The 25,907-nt window shown below is 39.3% G+C and overlaps 1 protein-coding gene across 1 annotated transcript; it reads left to right on the top strand.

Annotated features, from left to right (window-relative positions):
* Nucleotides 1-23,200: 23,200 nt before the first annotated feature.
* Nucleotides 23,201-25,040, top strand: LOC121984641 (DEAD-box ATP-dependent RNA helicase 47B-like). Its single transcript, XM_042537694.1, has one exon. It carries the CDS (start codon nt 23,253-23,255, stop codon nt 24,927-24,929), a length of 1,677 nt encoding a protein of 558 aa, XP_042393628.1. The 5' UTR covers nt 23,201-23,252; the 3' UTR covers nt 24,930-25,040.
* Nucleotides 25,041-25,907: the final 867 nt, after the last annotated feature.

The raw sequence follows: 25,907 nt of genomic DNA, 5'->3' as shown, positions 1-25,907 counted from the left end.
TTTTACCTCATAAAAACTTCAACAATTATGGTTTTAATGATTATTTTTTCATACCCTCATTAAGTTTTCGTCATTAAAAATAAATTTTCTTATAGTGTTTTCTTAAAAAATCGATGAAATATAGATGGATTGATATGACTGTATTAATATGCAAAAGAGTCGAAACAGATGGATTGATGCATTGTGATATACAAAAGATAAGAAAGAGAAAGTTATAGTAAACATTAGAGAGTGGAGAAGAGAATGATGAAAAATCAATGAAAATTGAGGTGGCAAGAAGAAGTAAGGCATATAGTAGAAATTAGGTTATGTGTTTGTGATTTAAAAAAGATAAGAAGTTAAAATTACTAATAAGTCTTTAAATTATTTTTGATGAGAAAAAAAAGATATTAATATAATTTAATTTTGAGCTTAATCAAATTAATTGAAAGTTGATTATTAAAGGTTCATATTCTTGATTAAGTAGTAATATCTTAATATGTTTTCAATTTAAGCTATTTGATTATTTGAATATTTTAAAACTGGTTTGGTTTGTTATGACACTTTATGATAAAACTTATTTGTTTTTTTTTTGTATTTTTTTATTTATTGAACATAATTCACGAAGTTTGTTCATGAATAATATTGTTCATGGTTTCATGATATTATTCATGACGGTTCATAATATCCATTTATGAATATTAAATTTAACGAGTTATTTAACTTACTGAATGAACATACATAAATTTTTATTAAGTCTTGAGAGTAAGCATTGAACCGGTTTTTTACGGTTTGGTTCTTCACCTAATAAGATACGTAGAGTTCTGAATATATGTGAGATGGTTAATTTGGTATAAATTTATTTAAATTTTTTTAATATATATAAGATTAAATAAATAAATTTAATTAATTTATTAAATAATTCTAATATATATTCAATTAGTTAATGTTTTATAAAAAGAGCTTGTGAAATATTCATAAATAATATTCAAAAACAAAATTTATAAATTATATTCATCAACCATTTAAAAATATATATATAAAAAAAGAAATCAAAGGAATGAATTGGAGAATTCAATAATATCTAAACAAATCAAATTAAATTCTTAAAAAGAAAACCCAGCTAAATTTGAAAAAGCATTTCAACTATTTGATTTATTTTAATTTCAACTTGTTCGACTTAATTCTAATTTAAACAATATAAAATTTAGCTCTATGATAAGCATTAAATGTTTTTAAAAGGGACCCTAAATGTTGGAGAATTCCATATTAAATTTCTTCATTTAGTATGAACAAAATAGCCTTTAATATATATTAAGATACTACATCCAATATGCCCAATGACATAACGAGATGGTTAGCAGTAAGGCAGGACAAATCCAGTGGCACCAAGGGTTTGATTCTCACACAGCACTTTTTTCAACGTCTACGATGTTTTAAAAAAAAAAATCCTTAAAGTTTATCACACGAATATGAAAAGAGATAAATCTAGATATACAATTAAAAACATATGATCGGGATGTTAACCCCAGATAATGACACATCGAAGATCAAATTCTGACTTCTCGATCATGAAACCATATGCCCCTAGCTATGCTACATCCTGAGACAACGTCAACAATGCTCAAACTATTAATAATGTTGGACTATTGGGTTGTGAATGTGCTTCTTGAATTGATTAGTTGCATAGATAGTGAGACCTGTATTAGTCGGTGTAAATAAGAAATCTATTGAAAAAAATAATACTTCCAATAACTCTTAGGTAAAAAATAAAACAATAAATTGTTATAGTTGGATCTAAGTTAAAATAATTTTAATCAAATGGTAATAGTTTATACTAGATTAAAATAATTTTAATCAAATGGTAATAGTTTATACTAGATTATTTGAAGAATTTCGATTAAATTTTTTAAATTATCATAATCTTATTATTATTTTATTAAAAATCTCCCCCCTTTACTAATTAATTTTGGTGAAGCCAAAAATGAATTTACGTTAATATCCTTTTTTCTATTCACATTAAAAATAATTTCAAGGTTTATTAATAATTTTACAAGCGAAACAATCAGCGATCTAGAGTTCGAGACTCAGCTGCGGCATATTATTATGAATTTTTCTCATCATTAATTTTCTCTGATTGTTTTATATAAAAAAAAATATAGTTCTCTTTAGTCCCACAACTTAGAATTGACAACACTATGATCAAAAAACTTCTATAAATATTTTAGGCCGACAATATTAAAAAATATACTTTTCTTAGTTTTTTTTACTAAGATAAGTATAATATTAAATTAAATTAATTTTTTTCATAGGGAAGCCGTAAAGGCGACACTCGAAAATTCGAATTGAAAATCCAAATAATTCGGATTTTCAAAGATCCAAATAATTCAGATTTTCAAAAGTCGGGTACTTTATCCTAATGACTCTACCAATAACTCTACTTTAATATTTTAATACTAAAATATTTTAATTAATATAATTTTATTATTATATTACACACGCGAGTGTGCACGATCACTAGTTTTATTAAAATTACTATAATAATACCAAATTTAAAATATTTTTAGGATAAGATAGTTTTTTGATTTTTTTTTTTTCAAATAACATACTCGGTTTTAGTTTTGTTAACTTAACCATTGTTTTATAAAACCTAAAATAAATTAAAGAAATAAGTCGACAAATGTTCAATGAGTACTTATTTTTATAAAAAGGAAATTTTTAATTTGTCCAGATATTACCCTAATTTTAAATGGGCCTGCTTTTGATTTAATCTATATTATATTTTCTCATGCTTGTTTGGAACCTTATTCTAAAGCCGTGTCTCCATCTCTATTTTCATCTTACTTTTGCTCATCTTCACATTATATAATTTAAGAAAACACCTTATTCCTGCCATTTATGCATTAACAATAAACTATTCAGAATCATAATAACACAAACTCCATTATCAAATAAAATTATTTTTTATTTTTAATTTAACTTTATCATCACTAGTCTCTAACAATAATATCTTTTATCTTTAATTTATATTTATTTATTATTTCCAAATCTTACTAGTATATTTTATGACTGATCAAGTACTTTTAACTCGATAGTCATAAAAATTTACCTTGTTAGTCATATGGTTTAAACATCCATTATCTGAAAATTAAATATCATGTTGAATTTCGTTAAAATGATAATAAAATATAAGGAAGTTATTTTTCTAATTTAATTTCTTTTGCATAATTTATTTTATGAGTGATTTTTTAATTTACTTTTATATAACCAAATCTCTAGCCACCATATCACTAAATAGAATTTTTGTTCCATTTTTTATCCTTGGTAAGCCAACTCTCTTATCCATCAGAATGACCTCTTCCTCTACCTCTGTCATATCCCTCTATCACGAAAATCTCTTTTTCACATCGTCTACTAGTAGACTCTTTCCTTTTTTTTCCGGTCTCCTCCCCTCACTCGAGAAGCTTGAAATGTGTTTTATTCATTCTTCTTAGCGGACCTAATTTGCCTTGTCCCATGAATTTGCAAAAAACCTATTAGTTCATCAAAGGAGAAAATATATATCTTTAGTCTCCTCTATAGCCGTTACTATTTAATCATATTTACGAGTTAAATTTTAAAATTGATAATTACATTAGTATGTTTTCATAAGATTTCATTTGACTGACAACTTAAATTCATTAAGAAATTTATAAAATTTCATTATCATTTATGAATAAGGCCTCATACTCACTTACAAGAGTTTAGAGTTTCACTGTTATGACTTCGAAGAAGCTTTGGAATTCATTTTACAGTATTTTTCATGTCTTTTTGAAGTCGTGGCAATTACAATTTTGATGAAAATTATCTCATGTAATGCTTGTTGAATGATGAATAATACTTTTAAATCTTAATTTTTTTCTATTCTTCCTTAATCGATTTTCATTAGCATCTTCGTCGTCAAAGCCTCTCCCTAGTAAATCGCAAAGATATTGAAATCTAAATAGAATATTTATTTTGATACTTTAAAACTAGTATATAGCCAGTGACGAATCTAGGAATTTAAATATGGAGGGGTGATTTTTACATGGAACAAAGGACGGTATCTTGTATCTCCACCGACGAAACTCCAATACTAGGGGTTTCATTACCGGCAAGGGGGGGCGACCGCCGATGCCGCCCCCCTTATGGATCCGCCCCTGTATATAACACTCTCCTTTAAAGAATATGGGATTGAAAAACTCATACCATTGTGAATTACGACACTTCAAATCTGGCTCCCTATACCACTATTAGAGAAAAAAAAAAGAGAGGATAATAGGAGACTAGGAATAGACAAAGGGATCATAATATTTTTCATATTGATAAAACGAGTAGTTTATTTTAGACTAATTACATAACTTAAACATCCACGAACTGCTCAATTAAATACCCCAATAACTTTATATCTACAAACCATGCACTAACTTCAATATTATCTCACTAACGGCATATCTACTGCGTCAAATACATAATACATTGAACATGCACACTTTCTCCGATCACTAATCATCACCATAACAATCACTATCACTACTAATTACCATATATATAACGTTGTCGTTTAATTTTGAATCATTTATGGATGTGATCGACTATCGTGTTTAATTTTTTTTTTTATCCTCTTGGGATGGTCTAGTGGTTAGCACATGAGATTTAGAATTTGAATTTTAATAAAGTCGAGATAAATACCTTCCTTATGTGCTAGTCACTATTTCAAAGACTAGTAGCCACCCGTGATTGACCTACTCCGTATTGGTTATGGGACAGGTTGGCGGGGGCGCTGGGGACGAGCGTATTCGCCTTTTGCCACCGTGTTATTGGATTTTTAGACTGACTGTTGCACGCGCTTCTCGATTTACTCTGATAGCCAGTAAAAAACTTCCGTAAGACTAGACTGGTCATCCCAGGGACAGTCAATGAAGCTTACTATGTTTATCATATTTTAGACTGAGTCAATCACTCCAGTAATAATTAATGAAACTAATTGAATTTATCATTTATCAACGTGTTGCTGGAGGAAGTCCGGCGTCTCCTTCACGACGTCAAGCTGCAACAAGGCCTACATGACGGAGAACATCAGTGACGACCTAGGGCCCTTGATTTCTAGGAGTACTAAATTTAACATGCATATATAATATAAATGATGTATAATTAGATTGTTTTAATAAAAATCTAAAAAAAATATATTTTATTAGATTATTTTAATAAAATCTAAAAATATATATATTGTTGAATTATTTTAATAAAAGATAAAAAAAATATTTTCCATTAAAAAAAAGATGCAAACATTTTTTTTTTTGTCTTATTTATGATACAACTCTTTCTTCATTCATTTGTTTACAGTATGGAGGGCGCTCTCAAGGATATTGAGGGTGCCCTCAATGTCCTTGAGGGCGCCCTCAATGTCCTTGAGGGCGCCCTCAACTGGGTCAATTCGTCCGTTTGCACGCGGATAAAGTTTTATCTGCTTATCCCCTTGGAGACGCCCTCAACCCCTTTGGAGGCGCCCTCAAGACTCGAGATAGGATTTCCAGGAGCTATATAAAGGTCCCTGAAGTTAGGAATTATTTATTCAACTCAGTATTCAATTCCCTAGCAACTCTTGAGCTCTCTAAGTGTGTAAAAGACTTCTCCGCCTTCAGAGAAGGAGATTCTTAGTGCGTTGTTCAACTGCCTTAGATTAACAACCCATCTAGGTTGTAACCAAGTCAAATTGCTGAGTCTCTTATTTTCTGTTTCTTTTATTTTATTTATTATTATTTTATTGTTGTTATTTTAGAGTTAAACCTCTTGTCAGTCCCGTTGCACCAACAGTTTCATCTCCAACAATATTAAGAGATATTATTTGTGTGCAATGGAGATTGAAACTACAACTATAACAATAAAGTTGATGAATCAAGACTTAGTTCGATTGGATCGCTTTGATGGAACCAACTTCACCTGTTGGCAAGACAAGTTGAAGTTCTTGTTAACATCCCTAAAAATTTTCTACATTTTGGATCCTGAACTTGAAGAAATTCCTCTAGCGATACCTGAAGATATAGATGAAAGGAAGCCAGAAAGACAGAAAAGGAAAGAGGATGAATTGATATGCCAGGGTCACATTCGAAATGCTCTTTCAGATAGGCTTTATGATTTTTTTCATTAATACAACATCAGCAAGAGAAATCTGGGAAGCAAAATATAATTAATGCCGAAGTATTTTGACTTCAAAATGTTGGATACCGTGTCTATCTTGCAGCAAATTCATGAGTTGCAAGTGACTATTAACTAGTTAAAAGCAGTAAAAATTGAAGTACCAGAAACTTTTCAAGTCGGTGCAATCATTGCAAAATTCCGACATCTTGGAAAGGAAATCGAAAAAGGATTTTTCCTGGTTCCGAAGAATTCTTGTTGGAAAAGATTTTGAAGTATATTCGAATTAGGAAGAATCAAGGGCAAGAGACAAGAATGAAGATTCTTGGGAAGGCCATATGAAAATTAATGCTATGAATACTTCAAATAATTCGAACAAAGGAAATGGCAAATGGAAGAATCTTGGTCCCCAAAAGGATCAAGGTAAATTCAAGAAAGCCAATACCAAGGGACCTTGTTATGTTTGTGGAAAGCCAGGGCATTATGCTCATGATTGCAAACATAAGAAACAGCCCAAAGAGGAGGCAAAAGTGAATTGCGTGAATGAAGATATTGTCGCAATAATAAGCGAAATCAATGCAATTCAAGGAAAGGTTCCAGGATCGTGGTATGACACTTGTGCTGTTGTTCATGTATATTATGACAAGAATCTCTTCAACACCTATATGGATGTGGATGATGGTCAAGAGATTCAAATGGGAAATGAAGGACGATCCAGAATCATGGGCAAAGGAATTAAGGAAATATTGATATTTTCTTTACTTCTGGCAGAAAAGTTATTCTTAACAATGTACTTCATGTTCTTGATATGAACAGAAATTTAGCTAGTGGTGTTCTCTTAGGCAATTAATGCTGGTCTCAAGACTGTTTATGAGGTAGGCAAACTCACATTGACTAAGAATAGAAATTTTGTTGGAAAAGGTATTCAAGTGAAAGAATGGTCAAGCTTTGTACCGTTGCAAATGAAATAAATAAAGTTCATTCTGCTTATATGCTGTCTTCTTTTAAGTTATGGCATGGTAGATTAGCACATATAGGTAAAAGTACTATGCAAAGGATGATCAAACTTGATTTATTTGAATGGGATATGAATAATATTGATAAATGTGAATCTAAAATGACTAAGAAACCTTTCCATAACCTGGAAAGTGTTAGACAATACAATTTGTTGTCGGAGATTTTAGGGGACTTAGTTGAATTTAAAACTTATACAGAATTTAAATTCAACTTACAGTCGAAATGACCTGAGCAGATAATCTCAGGCTGCCAGCAGGGGCTGGTTTCCGTAACACAGCAGAACTGAGCGACAGGGCAGGTATGCAGAGCGATAGAGTAGGTCTGCAGAGCGATAGAGTAGGTCTGCAGAGCGATAGGCCAAGTCTGCAGAGCAGCAGACCAGAACGGCAGGGCAGGTCTGTAGAGCAGCAGACCAGAACGACAGACCAGAACGATAGGTCTGCAGAATGGAAGACCAGGTCTGCAGAGCAGAATGACCAAGTCTGCAGAAAGGAAGACCAGATCTGCATAACAGAATGACCAGGTCTACAGAACAGAATGACTAGGTCTGCAGAAAGGAAGACCAGGTCTACAGAACAGAATGACCAAGTCTGCAGAAAGTAAGACCAAGTCTGCAGAACAGAATGGCCAGGTCTGCAGAAAGGAAGACCAGGTCTGCAAAGCAGAATCACCAGGTCTGCAGAAAGGAAGATCAGGTCTGTAGAACAGAATGACCAGGTCTGCAGAAAGGAAGACCAGGTCTGCAGAGCAGAATGATCAAGTCTGTTCGAGCAGGTCTGCAGAAAGTAAGACCAGGTCTGCAGTGGGACAGACTAGACAGTAAGGTCGGGCGAAAATCCCGACCGGGCAAGCTGACCGAGGCCTGCGAGTAGCAGTTTCCTTGAAACAAATTCGCCCACCTCTGGCTGTGCTTCGAGGTTTACTCGGGTCGTCTATTTCCCAGGATACAACGATCGACCGTGAACTCCACCAAACACTGGTGGTCACGGCGAACTGAGTGACACCCGAATACTACCACGGGCACTCTACCGAGCAAGAGTTGCACGACAGAGGAGGGGAATGTGGAGGAGAGCTTCTGCCTTCTTCGCTGTGTTATCTGTGTAACCTTTTGCCTATGATTGCAGTCTCCTTCATCTTTATAGGAGCTCAAGACCAAATGACAGCAGTAATGATCAATTAATGATCATTACTCAACGCCAGCTTTATGCATCCGTTACACAAACATCAAAAAGATATATGTGGCAAAATGTTGGTTGCTCCTCTTGGGCAAATTTTGCCCCGACCGGTCCAGCATTCGTGTGCGCAGGTTGCGCTCGCGCACGAGTCTACTTGGTTTAGTACAATCCGGGCCCTGGATTTGCACCCTCCCTGCGCACCCACGCGTGAGAGAGAGCCTCTCTCCATGCATTTGTTCACACCCTCAATGTATGTGAATCAATATAAACTAACAAAGATGTCAAGAAACTCCCAATGTGGGACTAAAGTCTCATGCACAATAGAGCTTCTTCTCTTCCTCCTCTTCTCCATTCACACTTATTTAACAGAAAGATCATCTAATTTTTTAGAAACCATTCATTATGATATATGTGAACTAAATGACATATTAACTAGAGGTGGTAATAGATATTTTATCACATTTATTGATGATTATTCTAGATTCACATACGTACATTTGCTTAAGCATAAAGATGAAGCCTTTAATACTTTTAAGATATACAAGGCAGAAGTAGAAAATCAGCTAAAATAAGAAAATTAAAATACTTAGAAGTGACAGGGGTGGTGGATATTTTTCTACCGATTTTAATTTTTTTTAAAAGCAAAATGGTATCATTTTTAGAAATGCTCTGCTCCAAGGACATCCGAACAAAATGGTTTGATAGAAAAAAAAAATAGAACATTTTTAGAAATGATTAACGTCATATTACTAAGTGCATGTCATATTACTAATGGTATTCCTTCAAAGAAGACAAAGGTTTCTCCATATGAAATATGGAAAGGCAGGAAACCTAATATTCAATACTTTAAAGTGTGGAAGTGCCTTGCTTATTACAAGGACACAAACCCAAAAAGGACCAAGTTGGGTCCTAGTGGGATCAAAAGTGTTTTTGTGGGATATGCTGTTAACAGTAAAGCATATAGATTTTTCAATTGAATCTAATGTTATAACAGAATCCTGTGAAGTGGAATTCTTTGAGAATTTAATGTCAACAAGTAATATTTCTCAAAGTTCTAGCATTGAAGGAACTTCAAGTCATCTACCTATTTCTAGAGATTCACATGAAAATTTGTCATCAAATATTGATGAGCAATCAAGTGACCTTTGTAGAAGTAAAAGAGTTCAAAAAATTAAAGGTTTAGGACAAGATGAAATTGACTCTCAACTTATTTCTATCTACTTAGTAGAGGGAAACAAAGTTGAAGTCATAAGAACTATTCCATTTGTTTTACAAATGGAAAATGATCCTAAATCTTATAAAGAAGCTATGGCTTCAAGGGACTCTAAATTTTGGAGAGAAGCCATTAAAGATGAGATGCATTCTATTATAATTTACCTCCTAGTTCTAAATCTATAGGTTGCAAATGAGTATTTAGAAAAAAAGATCATGTTAATGGTGCATTAAATACCTTTAAGGCCAGGTTAGTTGCAAAAGATTTTCAACAAAAGGAAGGAATAGATTATTTTGACACATGTGCTCCCGTAACAAGAATAACTTTTATTAGAATTCTGTTTGCATTGTCATCCATTCATAATTTTCATATTCATCAAATGGGCGTTAAAACAACATTCTTAAATGGTGATCTCGAAGAGCAGATTTATATGGAATAACAGGAAGGTTTTATTCTACTAGGTAATGAAAATAAAATATGTAAACTAGTGAAATCACTATATGATTTAAAATAAGCACCTGAGAAATTTGGCTCTTCTATAATGTCATTTGGATTTACACATAATGTGATTGATAAGTGCTTGTATACTAAAGTTAGTGATAAGTTTACTACTGTCATTTGCTTACGTGTAGATGACATGATCATTGTAAGTGATGACTTACAAGGTATAATAGAAACAAAGGAGTTTCTATCTTCCACATTCAAGATGAAGGATCTTGGAGAAGTTGATACTATTTTAGGTATCAAAGTAATTAAAAATAGTGGAGGTTATTGCCTGACACAATCACATTATATTGAGAAGGTGATTGAGAAATTTAATCACTTGAATATTAAAGAAGCTAATACTCGTTTTAATCCTAGTATCAAGTTGGTAAAGAATAATGGAAGGGTCGTTGCTCAACTTGAATATGCAAGTGTCATTGGAAGTCTTATGTGCACTTCAAAGCACAAGATCGGATATTGCACATGCAGTCAATAAATTAAGCAGATTTACTAGTAATCCAAGTCATGAGCACTAGAAAGCTATTGGAAGAGTTCTTGGCTATTTAAAGAAAACTAAGAATTCATGCTTACAATATTTTAAATTTCTTGAAATCTTAAAAGGATATACAAGAAGCGCTCCGAACGTACATATAACACTTCAACCAAGTGGCCATGGACATCCTCTCGGTCTCGTCTGAGACAATGATGAACGCCTTCACTCAGGGGCTAGCCGAGGGAGATTATTCCGATCGCTCATCAGAAAGCCGCCCAGGGACTTCGACCACATGCTCAAGAAGGCCAACGAGTACATAAACGTGGAAGAAACCCAAGCGGCCAGAAGGAAAGAGGCGCGAACCCAACACTTGGCTCCGGCACCCGAGCGACGATCTACAAGCAGCCACCAACCACCCAAGGGACCGAGAGCAGGGGGAGAGCGGCCATACCAGGAGGCTACGACACATGCCGTGCAGCATGTGGCCTCCGGTCAGCCGAAAACGACAATAGGCAAGGTATGAACGCTCATATTTTGCTCCTTTCACCAATCACCGACTCATAACATGCGGGACTGCTACGGTCTGACACCAATCGTCAGCCGATCGGCCTCAAGAGGATACCACTGCCGATCTCCAACCCCCGATCGGCGACAAAGACATCGATCTACCGGGCGGCAAGAAGACGAAAGAAGGGTGCCTAAGCGGCACCATCAACATCAACAGAGGGATGTCACTGATCCCTCCCGAGATTCGACCGCGCGAAATAGACCCTCTGCTCGGGAAGAAGAAAATAGAAGCAACGTATCCCGAGGAGAGATAGGAATGATCGTCGGAAGGCCGACCGACGGCGATTTCAACCGAGCCAGGAAGTTATACGCTCAGCGGTTGGAGATCCACGCCGTGGGATGCAGCAAGGAGAATGTCGAGGGGCCCCAGATCAGCTTCGGCCCCAGCTACTTGGAGGGGGTGGAGATCCCCCACGATGATGCGCTGATTATCTGAGCGGTAATCACTAACTACGCAATTCATCGAAATTTTATTGATACAGGGAGTTCGGTGAATATTATTTTTAAGAAGGCGTTCGATCAGCTGCAAATTGATCGAAGTGAGCTGCTGCCTATGACGACCCCACTATACGGCTTCACAAGGAACAAAGTACTACCACTCGAACAGGCTTGTATGGTCATCTCCCTCAGAGAAGAGTCATTAAGCAGAACCAGAACCAAAAACTTCAACGTGGTGGGCACACAGTCGTCCTAAAACGTCATCCTTGACCGACCGACCCTCAACGAATTTCGGGCGGTGGTGTCTACCTACTGCCAAAAGATTAAGTTCCCGGTGGATGATCGTGTGGGTAAAGTCAGAGGCGATCAACTGGCCGCTCGGCAATGTTACGTCGAGATGGTCAAGACCGAAGCAAGAAACGCTCAGAAGAATCCGCGCTTGGAGGTGAGCGCAGTCATCAGAAAGCTTCAGGGGATGATCTACGAAGAACCTTAAGTCTAGAATCATCCAAGCCAAACAGAGGCCGCCATATTAATTACGGTCGATCGGGAACATGAGAAGAAGACAGAACGGTTGTATAGCGCGAATCACCTTCAACCCTACCGGGCTGGATGAGAGGTGTGTGAGTGAATACTGTACTTGTATTTTTTGTATGTCTTCCGAACGCAGGACAACATATGAATAAAAAGTGGAGACCTCTTTAAGTGCATCTCCCTCGACGGTCGAGGGCGACCTTAAACTCGAGTTTTTGTCAAATCATCGAGCGACGACGTTAAATGCGAGTCTACATCAAATCATCGAGCGATGACGTTAAACGTAGATCAATATCAAATCGTCGAGCAACGATGTTAAATGCGGGTCTACATCAAATCGTCAAGCGACGACGTTAAACGCATGTCTATTCAAATTGTCGAGCGGCGACGATAAACGCGTGTCTACATTAAATCGTCGAGCGACGACGTTAAACCCTTGTCTCCATCGACGGTCGAGCGACGATCTTAAACCCTTGTCTCCATCGACAGTCGAGCGGTGACCTTAAACCCTTGTCTTCATCGACGGTCAAGCGATGACCTTAAACCCTTGTCTCCATCGATGGTCAAGCAGCAACCTTAAACCCTTGTCTCCATTGACGGTCGAGAGATGACCTTAAACGCGTGTCTTCATCAACGGTCAAACAACGACCTTAAACTTGAGTCTTTGCATATTCTTTAACAATGGTTGAGCGGCAACCTAAAACCCGAGTCTTCATCAATAGTCAAGTGGTGACTATAAACAGGCTTCGATTTTTGGTTTTTACCTTCTGGAGAGGACGGATTTGTCCTCTACACCGACGCGTTTCTACAGGGTATGGGTGCTGTTCTGATGCAGCACGGTTGAGTATTTTTATATGCTTCTCGATAGTTGAGGGAGCCTGAGAAGAAAATACTCAGTTCATGATCTGGAGTTGGCTGCTATTATTTTTGCCCTGAAGATTTGGCAGCATTACCTGTATGATATTACCTTGAGATTCTCACTGATCATCGAATCTCAAATATCTGTTTTACTTGGAAGGAACGTAATCTTCGACAGAGGAGATGGATGGAGTTCCTGAAGGATTATGAGTGTACCATTAGCTATCACCGGGGAAAAGCTAATGTGGTTGTCGATGCACTTAGCCAGAAGTCTAGAGGGACTTTAGTTTGCCACTGAGTAGTGGTAACAAACTTGATTCGGGGTTTCTCCGAGTTAGACCTTGAGGAGCAGGGATAGACCGAGCAGGGTAGTCTTGTTACCATAGTTGCTCAGTCGTTAATCAGGACGAGAATCCGAGAGGCCCCGTTGTTGGGACCTCATAGAGCTCAACGTGAGGCAAAGTGGTCCATACTATCGGACAGAAGATGTTAGAGGCATATGACTGCTAGAAGAGTTACGCTGACCGGAGTGGGAGACCCTTAGAGTTCTCCATTTGCGACCAGGTATTTCTACGAGTTTCACCCATGAAAGGGGTGAAGAGATTGGCCTCAGAGGTAAGCTAGCTCCGCGATACATTGGACCTTTCCAGATCTCAGAAAGGATTAGAGCGGTAGCTTACCGGTTGACACTATCGCCGTCTTTGGCAGGCGTCCACGATGTATTCCACGTATCTATGCTGAGGAGATACGTATCTGACCCGACACATGTGCTGACAGATATCTCAGTTCCCGTTCAGCCTAACGTAACTTATGAGGTGATTCCGGTATGGATTATAGATCGGAAAGAGCGTTAATTGCGGAACAAGACTATCCGGCTGGTTAAAGTCGGATGACAGCATCATTCGGATGAGGAGGCTACTTGGGAGCTCGAGGATACTATCCGAGCTCGATATTCCCATCTTTTCACTTGAGGTATGTGATTTATTTACCGTTCAGCATTTATACTATATATCTGTTGTTAGTACTTGCTGATGGTAGATAACGAAATTTGGGGACCAAATTTTTATTAGTGGGGGAGAATGTAAAATACCGAAAATGATAAGGGATTTTTCTGGAATTTTTGGACATTTTTCGGGAATTTTTCGGAGCTCGTACGGACGAGTTGACGGGGATAGAAACGGGGTCCGGAAAAAAAGCCTGTTTTGGTTACCCTGTTTTAATGAGGAAAAGATTTATTTTTTCTTTTCCTTTTCCTTTTCTTTTTCTTATTATTTTCTTTATTTTCGCCGTTTTCCTCTATCTCTTCTCCACGAAACCGCCGTGCCTCTCCCTGCCCTAGCCACCCGACGCCGCCCGATCGCCGACTACCGCAACCGCCGCCGGCCATTTCTTCATCTCCTTCATTTCCTTCCTCTTGAGCCGCATCCCTTGGTGCCCTAGCAGAGCATCCCGACGCCACTGCCGATCCCTTGTTGCTGCCCTCTCTGGACCGAAGCAGCGCCGGCCATCGCCGGCCACCTTGTGCTCTAGTGCCGATCTCCTGCAGTGCTCTCCTTTCCTCTGCCCTCGTCATCTCCTTACCACCGAGAGCCGCTTCTCCACCGCCGCACACCCCTTTCCTTCTCTTCTCTACCGAGCCGAACCCCACTTTTACTCCGCCCAGCCGTGCCCTAGAGTGAGCGCCGACCATTGTGCGGTGGATCTAAGCCACTCCGCCGACGCCTCTTCCTTTGCAGAGTGTCGTCGCCGCACCGGACAGAGCCGGCGCCACTGCCGGCCACCCCGTGCCCTAGCTCCGGCCAATCCTTCCTCTACCCTAGCTGCGATCTTGGAGAGCATTTGGTTGCTATGTGGTGATCTTGAAGGTGAGTGTTGATCTCAGTTATGATTTGGGCTTAGATATTCCTCTATGCTCACTGTGCTGCACTTGTGCCCTAGATTTCTACCTTCGACTTTGATCAAATTCCAGCAGCCAAGCAACCTCTCAACCGCAGTCATTGGAATTGCAAATTGAGGTAAGGTTTAGGGTTTTTTATTTTTCGTTATAGATGTTGGCTAGAATGGTTATAGAAGTTGGTGATACGGATTTAACCAGGAGATCAGTGAAAGGTAAGGTTTTTGTGTTTAACGTTTGTGGATTTAGATCTTTATGTGGATAAATTAAGTGATGATCAGTTAAGGTTGATCAATAATTAGGGTTTTCCTAATTGAGTGAGTAGTTTGATTTAGTTATTTGATACATGTTGAGTAACTAGATTATATGCGTTAAATTAGGTAGGTTGATGATTATGACTTAGGGTTTTGCCCTAAATTGTGTTGAGAACTTTATTTAGCAATTCATTTGAATTTTAGCTAAATAAAATATCTGTGTATTGGTATTTCAGGACTTTAACGCGAGACGAGTATCTCGGAGTCAGATTGGACCTTTCTATTTTCGGAGGCGGGTACTTTGACTTATGTCTTTTGATATGCATGATAATATGTTTAACATATAACAGTAATTGTGTTACCTGTTTATTTCGGTTGGTCACTACATGATTAGTACATGTTGTTTGTTTATTTATTCTGCACTACATATTATCTACCTGATCACATATGCCTTAGGTAGTGACCTAACCACATGCTCTGTTATATTCTGGATCTAGGGTTTATTTGATACCCTCTTCGATTTGTGTGCCTTCTATTTGATACGTCTTCTTGTGGTACACACTTTGTATCTATTTATATGGATCATGCCATGTTATTCATGAGATTGCCATGTTCAGTATCATGCATCATGATTGCATGCTGTGCGATTGTCGGCTCTACTTTGGTTGAGCTCATCGCCAGTTACATGTACTGCACACATCACCCATGGATTTGTATATCTGGCTGGTGTGTGGCGGTTCTGCTGTTTGGCTCCGTTGGTCAAGTGACTCAGCGTGGTAGCCGGCAGTCGGTTCCGCTCTGTTTGGCTCCGTTGGCATTTAGGGTAGCAGCGTGGTAGCCGGCAGATGGTTGTCCTTGTTTTGCTCCGTTGGTCCGGAGACTCAGCGTGGTCTCCCCGTCATCGTGTATGGGAGATGAGAGCATTGAGCCCCATTTATGATTTGGGGTCACAGGACAGGAGTACTCCGACAGCATCCCGTTTACTCTGTCATTGCACAGGAGCATTGATTTCAGAGTATGGGGTTGACATATGCATTTATTGCATTTTTATTTGCTTGTGATTGCTGCACTTATATGCTGCATTTGTTTGGATGCATTGATTGACATGCATACAGGATTATGACTCACTCGGTCTGACGACCTGTTACCTTTATACTTTGATCCGGTCAGTACAGTTATCTTCTGATTTCATTTCAGTTGCATTTATCCTCCTCCTATTCAGGAGACTGTACGCATGATTAGTGTTGTCTGTTATTTGTTTTATTATGCATATCAGTTGTACCTGCTGAGTGTTGGACTCACCCCGCCTCCATTGTTGATATTTTCAGGTTGAGGCTGTCCGGAGCAGTTCCAGTCGCTGGCCCCCCATCTGCACGTAGAGCTAGTTCTCTACTAGGTTGTTATTTGCTTTATTTTGGTTTTTCTTCCATCAGACTATGTTTTAGTTTTGTTTTGGATTTTATTTATGGATATTGTACGGATTGTTACCGTTTGATGGTCTTTGGATGGTTTGGTTTTTATTCTACTATATGCCTGCCTGGACGGCAGAAGAGGTGAGTTCGTTGGATTTGAGTTTTATGAGTGTAGTGGAGTAGGGTGGATTTCGAGTCAGAGTCCTACTATGATTGAATATCTTTATAAACTGCGTGGTGTTTGTCTTTTATTTTTGTTATCATTCCAGCCGCCTGTGGCTGAAGTATATGTGATATGTAGAAAGTTTCATATTGTCCGCCGTACAGGGGAGATGCTGCCGAAATTTCTTCGGACAGAGACTCCTCTGGGGCGTGACACGGTTCTTCTGCGCATTAGCCGACTCGATCTTATTATCAAAAGTGGTGACCTGTTTATTGAGTCGCTCCAGCATAGTGGCCTGCTCGCCGCTCTTGGCTCGTTCGGTCTCAAGCAGTTTGTCGCTCTTCTCCAGAGCGGCCCGCAGCTTGGCCACTTCGGCATCTATATGTTCCTGAGAGATGGAGGATTGGCCGCTCGATGCCTTTGATTGATTAACCTTGTCATCCAAAAATGCAAGCCTATGACACATGGCCAGGCTCTCCACCCAGTACTATGGATGAGTAAGAAAAGGTCAGCACTGATCGGAGGTAATGTAAAAAGGTACAATACAAGGAATACTTACCCCAGTGGACATCTGGGTGTGGATGTTCGCGAGCGCGCCTGGAGGCATCATTGCTGCACGAGCTCGTGCGTTCTCTCAGATCTTAGCGAGCGACCCTTGGATGATGATCTGGTACTCGGGGCCTCGAGACCCAGCGCTCGGCTCGCTGTAGTCTTCGGTGGGTAGATGTAGGATCGTCGTTATGTGGCGTTGGCCGCTCGGGGCAGATAGAGCCGAGGTTGCTCGACCAGACGGTTGGGAGGAGGACGCCGGACGGATGCCGGACTTTTTTTTTTTACTTTTGAGGGCTTCGAAGGTGGTGGCATGAAGGCCACTAGCGATGCAGCAAGAGTCCCCTGCGACAGATCAACCAAGGAGGGTGTCCGATCAGACGACACGGAGGCCGCTGTTTCTTGAATCGGAGTCGAGGTCGAAGTTTCAACCCGCTCCGCAGACTGCGCACCTGAAGTAGCGAAGCGTGATGAAGACTCTGCTCGGCGCTTCTTGCGCCTGTTCAGTGGTATGTCAGAGGCGGCCGAGCCCAATGGTTCCTCAACCGGGAGGATCGGACGTCGCTCGAATGGAGGCTGTGATCCCGCGGTCGATCGTCTGCTCGGCGCATGGCTAGCCTCACCTCTGCTCACCAAGATGGGTGTCACATTGCTCTCATTCTGGGGCTCTTCGTGTGAGCCGACCAGCTGCAGGCCGCAGCTCACCAGTTCTTCGACAGTAGTTGCATTGATCGCGGCGTCCTTGAGCTTTGCCTTGCCGGACGGACGTACATGCAACATGACTTTGATTGCAAAAGAGAAAGAGAAATCAGTTAGCATCAAAGGAAGAGTTAAAGAAGCTTCATACCTAGGTTGGTCGGCAGCCGGGTGCGGATCAGACTTAAGCCGAAGATATAAAGGACGCATTCCAGCAGCAACTTGTGGATGTTGTACTTCTAATCTGCCAACATCAAAGCTGCGTTCAGGTAGTCCGATCGATTCTTGTAGCTTTTCAAGGGAGGTTGAGGCGCCACTTCGAGTTGCTAGTGGGTCGGGAAGTCTAGCCGTTTGGGAAGGCGTATGAAGAAAAAAAATTCTTTCCAGTGCTTGTCGGAGGTCGGCATCTTGTCGAAGAAAACTAAACCAACTCAAGATTGGAAGAGGAAAGTCTCCGAATCAGACAATTTAGGATAATAAAAATAATGAAAGATCTAGCGGGTAAGAGGAATGTCGTACAGACGAAGTAGGACAATGACTCCGCACAGCAGCTTAAAAGAGTAGACACTAATTGAGGACGGGAAATGTGGAAATACTTACAAACGGCTGGAATAAAGGGGTGGAGCGGAAACCGCAGACCAGCAATAAACTGATCTCGGAAGAAACAGATACATCTAGTCGGAGGAGAATTAGGTCGATCGGACAGACAAGGCAAAATGATCTGATGATCAGAAGGATTTTTGAATACATCTCTCAAGCTCTCAACGTCGCCTCCATCGAACCTAGACTCCATGGATGTGTACGAGAGTCCAGGGACAGAGGCAGATGACTATGAAGAACTTGCCATCGTAAAAACAGACGAAAAGGGGATGTTGAGAAGGCGGCCGAAAGAGGAAAAAGTTATGAGAGTATCACCGGAATACAAGAAGAAAGGTCGAAAAGCTCAAAGATAGGCACAATTGAAAGAAAACTTATTGGGGAGAGATCGCCAGAGAAGAAGCGTGGAGGATCGCCGAAGAATGTGGATCGCACAGAAGCAAAGAGATGGTCGTCGGGAGCACTCGAGGAAGAAGTGTAGAGGAGGAGACTACGCAGCGAGCTTATAAGCCTCGAGCTCGGCCGATTGGAGCCGTCCGATTTAGGTCACGGAAGCCAAGGTAGCGATCAAGCCGTTGAATTCAAACCGTCAAACATCACATCAATGCCCTATCATCTTAGGCGTGCGGTGGTAGCAGGCATGACACATGGAGCATCACCACGGGTCAACGATTAATGAAGGCGTGGGAGCGTGCTCAGCCTTAATGAGTTGAGATTTACATGATTTCCAAGAAATCTGGGTGATGTCAGCATGGCTCGTGCTCACCCTAGACAACCCAAGGAAATATTTTACAAGTACAAACCTCCGTCATGTCGATCAGATCGAGGGAGCATACCTATGCCCGAACGACAAGTTTCAACAGGTCGATCGGCTAGGGTTGGTCTTATCTCGATCAGAAACCACACAGTATCGAAGGCCGATCGAGAGGAAACCTACTCGGATAATTGTCCAGTCAATTGGACTACAACCTCCTTCGATTAAACCTGAGGGGGAGGCTTGTGATGCGGTGATGATGAAGGGCCCCACACACTGCCACGGTGGAGGTCAAAGTTAAGGCGATCAATGCGTAGAAGGCATCGGTTGGTCGGGCCAAGTATGCCCCGACCGAGGAGAAGGCCCTGACCCGTCGTCGACTTCGACATGGGGAGCATTCAAACAACCGACGCTCAAGGGAGAACGACGCGCAGAAGACGAGCCTAGTGGCTACCCCGCTCGGCCAGCCAGCAAGGCCTGGCACCAACAGAGTTCAACTTCGGCCGAGTGGCTACCCTGCTCGGCCTGACAATAGACTCGACAACAACTGAGCACGCGGGCAGTGGACTTCCGGCCGAGCGGCTATCCCGCTTAGCCCAACAACAGAGCATGCGACAATGGACCTCCGGCCGAACGTCTATCCCGCTCGACCCAGCAACAGAACATGCAGACAGTGGACTTCCAGATGGGCAACTATCCTGCTCGGCCTGACAATGGGCAGCACGTTGATAGTGGTATTTCGACCGAGCGGTTATTTCACTCGGCCAAGCAACAAACACAGCAGACTATCTTTCGAAATCCTTTTGGGAGCTAGTGTCGTTGACAGATGGCATGGTCAGACAGAGGATCGTACGACAGAAGCTTCCACTGTCACTTCAAAGATATGCTTGGCCTGTTAAGGTACTGCGTCAGAGATACTTTACTGACAAGTCTTTTCAGGGAAGTTTTGAGATGCGTGCTCATCTTGGGAAGCATGCACGCGCGTTACTGAAGCTCTATATAAGGGGGGGGGGGGGGGGGCGGGTTCAAGCATCAACGGAGGTATGCGATATTTTATTGTTGCGCTACAGTCTTCTTGTTGCTCCGCTCTTTGCTTCTTCTTCGCTGGAGACTCACTTGAGCGTCGGAGGGCCATCGCCGGGGACCCCTTCCCTGGCTTGGCATTGATGCCACTTGTGTTGCAGGTCGGAGTGAAGTCCACAGGAGGTCTGCGAGAGCACCACATCCCCAGCATCCATCTCATCGACTTTCGGACAGGATCATCGTGTATTAAAGTAAAATCAGATTAAAATCATAAAATCGCATTTAAACTTGTAAAAATATTATTTTTGAGATAATTTTATCAAATTTGTATCGTTAATAAAAGGGGACCATTTTGGACAAAAACGATATTATTTTTGGATGATTTTAGATTTGCACTTGTCTATGAATTATTTATATTAATTTGTTATCTTGTGTTTTATTTATCTTTGGACTTAAGTTTTAGACTTGAATTTATGTTTATGTTATATTTTCATGGCAAGTATTTGATTGTTTAAAAGTTTAAAATTATGAGTAGATTTATATTATAATTTTGATTAAAATATTTAATGATCAATTAAAAAGAATATATCAGGTTTCTTTTAAAATTGATTTAAAGTATGGTGTAAAATCTTACGATTTTACGATCCGATTTTATAACTATTCTAATGATTTTACTTAAACTCTCGATTTTGACAATACTGCTCCCACCGTGGATGCTCTTAATTTTGAGAAAGTGGTTTCGTGTTCTTCGTATTTTTTTATTTTTTAATATTTGTTATTTCTGTTTAAAAAATAAAAATAATAAAATATTTTTAAAAAATTATTAATTGCTATACTTTATTGGAATATTTATGTATTTTTTATTATTAATTTTATTTCAGATTAATAATTTATGAATTTAAATTTTATAAAAATTTAATTATATATAATGGAATATATAAAGGAAGGATGAGAAACATATAGAATGAAAGTGTGAAACTATGAAAGAATTGTTGAGATGTTTTTTTGATAATAAAAAGATGTGTGATTTTTTTTTATTTTTGACGTGGTGCAGATGTGGTAATGAAAGAGTTTGTGGAGAGGTTCCATTACTATAGATGTCCTTATGATCGCCGGATATACTGCCACATCAGTAATCCAAAGATTATTCACTAATAAGTTTACTAGATCAACATATCTAATTTTACCTAATGCTTACAATCAATATCCATGAATAAGGGTATCCACATTGCTCCCATTAATAGGATGTTATAATACCCCATTGGTGTTATAACTATTGTAAAGGGGTGTATAACATCCCTTCACTTGAACGTGTTCAAGATACTGTGGGGTGGGCCAGGGCTGGCCCACCCCATGAGTGTATTGTTTTTTTTTATTATTTTAATTATTCAAAAAATTTGTAAATTTTAAAATTAAAAATTGAATAAAATGGGTAAATAATAAAACATAAATGTATATTTTAAAAGTAAGATTATTATTATTAAAAATATAATAATAATTTTAATATTTTAAAATATATTTATTTAATACGATATAATTTTAAGATGATTGAGTGGACTGTGAGACCCATAAATAATAAGTGTTAATGTTAAAAGGAATGTGAATGAAAGAGATATGTTGTTATAATAAGTATGTAACAGTGTACCTTATACTTTTTAATAAAGTGATGAATATTATAATAGAAGTGGGTTGTGGATACTCTAAGTTAGTGAGAACGTTCATATTTATCTATGGATAATTATCGATTGACCGAACCTTTTTTTTTTATGGTTGTAAAAGATTATTATTTAAAATAAAATTAGCATAAAAATACAACAACATGTATACGTATGATCTAATTTATAACAGTTAAAATATCTAATCTCGTGTTTAAAACTTATATTAATGTCATAGTCGAGTCAACGTCTAAATGTAGGATTATTCCCATGATAAAACTCCTCATTATTTTTTTCGAAAGGATATCTCAGAAATTCTCTTTACTTTTCTTACTTGACCAAACATTTTGTGTCACTGATCCATTTAGATATGTCCTGCTTAGTGTTCAGTCTCTTGATCCATCAAGATTTTTTTTTATTTGGTGTTAGGTCATCTGACCCACTAAGCTTTTTCATAATACATGTCTGATTCGTCAATCTATCTTATCGTTCTTTTCTTGGTGTTAAATCCGTCTGATCAAACAAATCTTTCTCTTTTATCTAGTGTCATTCTCTCGATGTATTAAGACTTTTGTTATTGACTTACACACTTAACACTTAACACCAAGTTAGATTCATAATGTTTTAACTTCAAACTTTATATATCAAAATATATGTTCAACCGTTTTAATTAAAATTGTTATAGTTTGTGTATAGTTAAAATAATTTTAAGTAAGTAGGAATAATTTTAATCAAATGGTAATAGTTTTAACTAGGTTATTTGAAGAATTTTGATTAAAATCATTTTGAATTAATGTAATTTTGATTAAAATTGTTATAAAAATATCAAATTAAAAATACTTTTAGATTGAAATATAGGATAAGGTAGTTTTTTTTAATAATTTTTTCTAATAAAATATTTGTTTTAGTTCAGTTAGCTTAAATTTACAGTGGTACTTGGTTAAATGACTTGAATGATTATAGATATGGATAAGGTGGAATGAAAATGAACATATCTTAAATAAGTTTAATTGATTTCTATAAATCTAAGAATTATTTTTAAATTATCATTTTTAAATTTATAATCTAAATATTATCTTTTACTATCATTTCATTCTCTCATTTCTAAATCTATGGATCAAATGACAAATAAAACCTAAAGTAAATTAAAGAAATAAGTCGACAAATGTTTAATATGAGTACTTATTTTTATAAAAAGGAAATTTTTAATTTGTTCAATTTGTCAAGTTATTCCAAACCCTAATTTCATATGGGCCTTATGACGTTGATTTGATCTACATTGTCTCAGGCCCTTTTGGAATCTTATCCTAAAACCCTACGCTTCTCCATCTCCTGCGATCGTATGGAGCTCCTCGTTCGTCAAGCGCACCACGGCGCGCTCGCTCTCGCGTCTTCACGCTCGTTTGTTGGCGGCCGCTGTCCCCTGAGGTGTCTATTCGCGATCCGCGCCGCCGGTTTCAGCAGCGCCGTCCGCACGAACCACCGCGCGGAATCTCCTGTGGCGCCCCTCACCATCTCCAACCTCGAATTGGACGCCGAAATCAAGCCCAGACGGAAGAAAGATCGATGCGCCTTCGAATTCGGAGCACCGAGGAACGCCGCCGCAAAAATTCCTCCGGCAAAGGACAACTCGGTCGAGCGCCGTAAGAAAAAACTTGAAATTGACGAGTCTTTGTTCTCCGCCAAGTCGTTCTCCGAGCTCAGCCTGTCTCCCCGTCTGGTCGATCGGCTTAACGAGGTCGGCCTGAGCGTTCCGACTGAGGTCCAGTCCACCGCCATATCTACTATCGCGCTGAAGCACGATGTGGTTATTCAATCCTACACCGGATCTGGAAAAACGCTGGCTTACCTTCTCCCCATACTCTCGGAAATAGGGCCGTTGAAGAAGCTGACTGGCGACGGAGCGGCACAGGCGCCTGAGGAGAAGCCAGGCATCGAAGCGGTCATTATCGCTCCCTCAAGAGAGTTGGCGATGCAAATCGTGAGGGAGGTGGAGAGGTTGCTCGGTCCCTCGGATAGAAAGCTCGTTCAGCAGCTTGTTGGCGGTGCGAATCGGTCGAGGCAGGAGGAGGCGTTGAAGAAAAACAAACCGATCATCGCGGTCGGCACTCCTGGCCGGATCGCAGAGATCTCAACTTCCGGGAAGCTGCACACTCACGGATGCCGGTTCCTGGTCCTGGATGAAGTCGACCAGTTGCTATCTTTCAACTACAGGGAAGATTTGCACAGAATTCTGGAGCATGTGGGGAGAAGGTCAGGGACCAAACCGAGCTCGGTCATGGGGCCGCTCGCAAGGAGAACTGAGCGCCAGACGATCTTAGTCTCTGCCACAATACCATTTTCGGTAGTGCGAGCGGCGAGGAACTGGGGAAGCGAGCCTCTTCTCGTCAGGGCCAAGAGCGTGGTACCTCTCGACTCACTGCCCCCTCCAAGTCCCGGCGCTCCGCCTTCCAATCCGGACGCAAACGCTGCATCTGGCCCGATCTCTCAGGTAACAACTGAAAGCTTGCCTCCGTCACTGGAGCATTTCTACTGCATTTCCCAGGCGCGGCACAAAGTCGACACCTTGCGGAGATGCGTTCACGCGCTGGACGCGAGGACTGTGATCGCCTTCATGAACAACACGAAGCCGCTGAAGGATGCCGTCTTCAAGCTGGAGGCGCGCGGAATGAGTGCTGCGGAATTGCACGGGGATCTCGGCAAGCTCGCTAGATCGACTACTCTGAAGAGATTCAAGGATGGAGAACTCCGAGTCCTCGTGACCAACGAACTGTCCGCGAGGGGACTCGACGTGCCCGAATGCGACCTCGTTGTGAATCTGGAATTGCCTACCGACTCAGTTCACTACGCGCACAGAGCGGGAAGGACCGGCCGGCTTGGCCGCAAGGGAAACGTGGTCACCATTTGCGAAGAGCCGGAGGTGTTTGTCGTGAAGAAGCTGCGGCGGCACCTGGGAGTAGGAATCCATCCTTGCGAATTTACAGAAGGCAAACTCGTCGTCGTGAAGGAGGAAGAATGAGAGATTTATGAGTGGAATGAGGGTAATGATCTTCTTCAAAACTTGTTGGCCAATTAATGAATGTATGCACAACGATGATTTTCAACTTTGCTTGCTGCTCATGATTTGTTACGACATGGGAAAGGAGAATGTTGCCATTGCATGAGACTCGGAAAGAACTATCTATAGTTTGGTTGAAACAAGGGAGAACACAAACCGGAGCTGAGCCCTAGTAGGCTTATTGATCGGTAACCTTCATTAGGAGTATGCCCCCTATGCCTCCCAACGCCACGTTCTGGGCACGTGCTTTAGCTTAACCCCAAAAAAAAAAAGAAACCCTTAGGTGGCGGCATTGGATTTCTTAAAAATCGGAAAAAAAGAATGATAGTATTATGAAATAAAAATAGGTACTGAGTATAAATATTATTTTTAAAAATAATGTTTAGTTAGTTGAATATTTTCTATCGAATTAAATTAGTAAAATAAGAAAAAAAATAGATGTGAGAGAAAAATATGATAAGAAATAATGATGAAAGAGAAAATTTAATAGGAAAAAAATGAAGAGAGAGCAAGTGTGATAGGGAAAAATGAGAAAAAATAGTGAGATGAGAGGAGGAGAGGAAAAAATATAATAAGAGAGAGAGAAAAAAATATAATAAGAGAGAAAATATGATGAGAGAGAAGGTATGATGAAATTTTTTTTTTTTAAAAAAAAGAATGTGATGAGAGAAAATATAATGAAAAAGAATAAGGACATAATTAAAGAGAAAGTGATGATAAAATGAGAAGAGAGAAAGTATGATAAATTTTAATTTCATTTCCATCAACCAAATATAAGATTTAAATTTTTATGTTTCATTCAAAAATTTTAATTTCATTTTCATCAATCAAATATAAGATTTGAGAATGAATCTATTTCTTCATTTCTAAACTCCTAAATCAAATACTACCTTAATAAGCTTTAAGATTTTTAGTTAGAGAGAAATTTGATTTTCTCGT

Source organism: Zingiber officinale, chromosome 5B (genome assembly GCF_018446385.1).
Source record: "Zingiber officinale cultivar Zhangliang chromosome 5B, Zo_v1.1, whole genome shotgun sequence".
Taxonomy (NCBI): domain Eukaryota; kingdom Viridiplantae; phylum Streptophyta; class Magnoliopsida; order Zingiberales; family Zingiberaceae; genus Zingiber; species Zingiber officinale.
Note: the sequence above shows the minus strand (reverse complement) of the source record. Positions and strands in the feature narration are given on the sequence as shown.

What these genes read in the sequence shown, in the direction of transcription:
- LOC121984641 (XM_042537694.1), top strand. Translation starts at nt 23,253, where the DNA reads ATGGAGCTCCTCGTTCGTCAAGCGCACCACGGCGCGCTCGCTCTCGCG.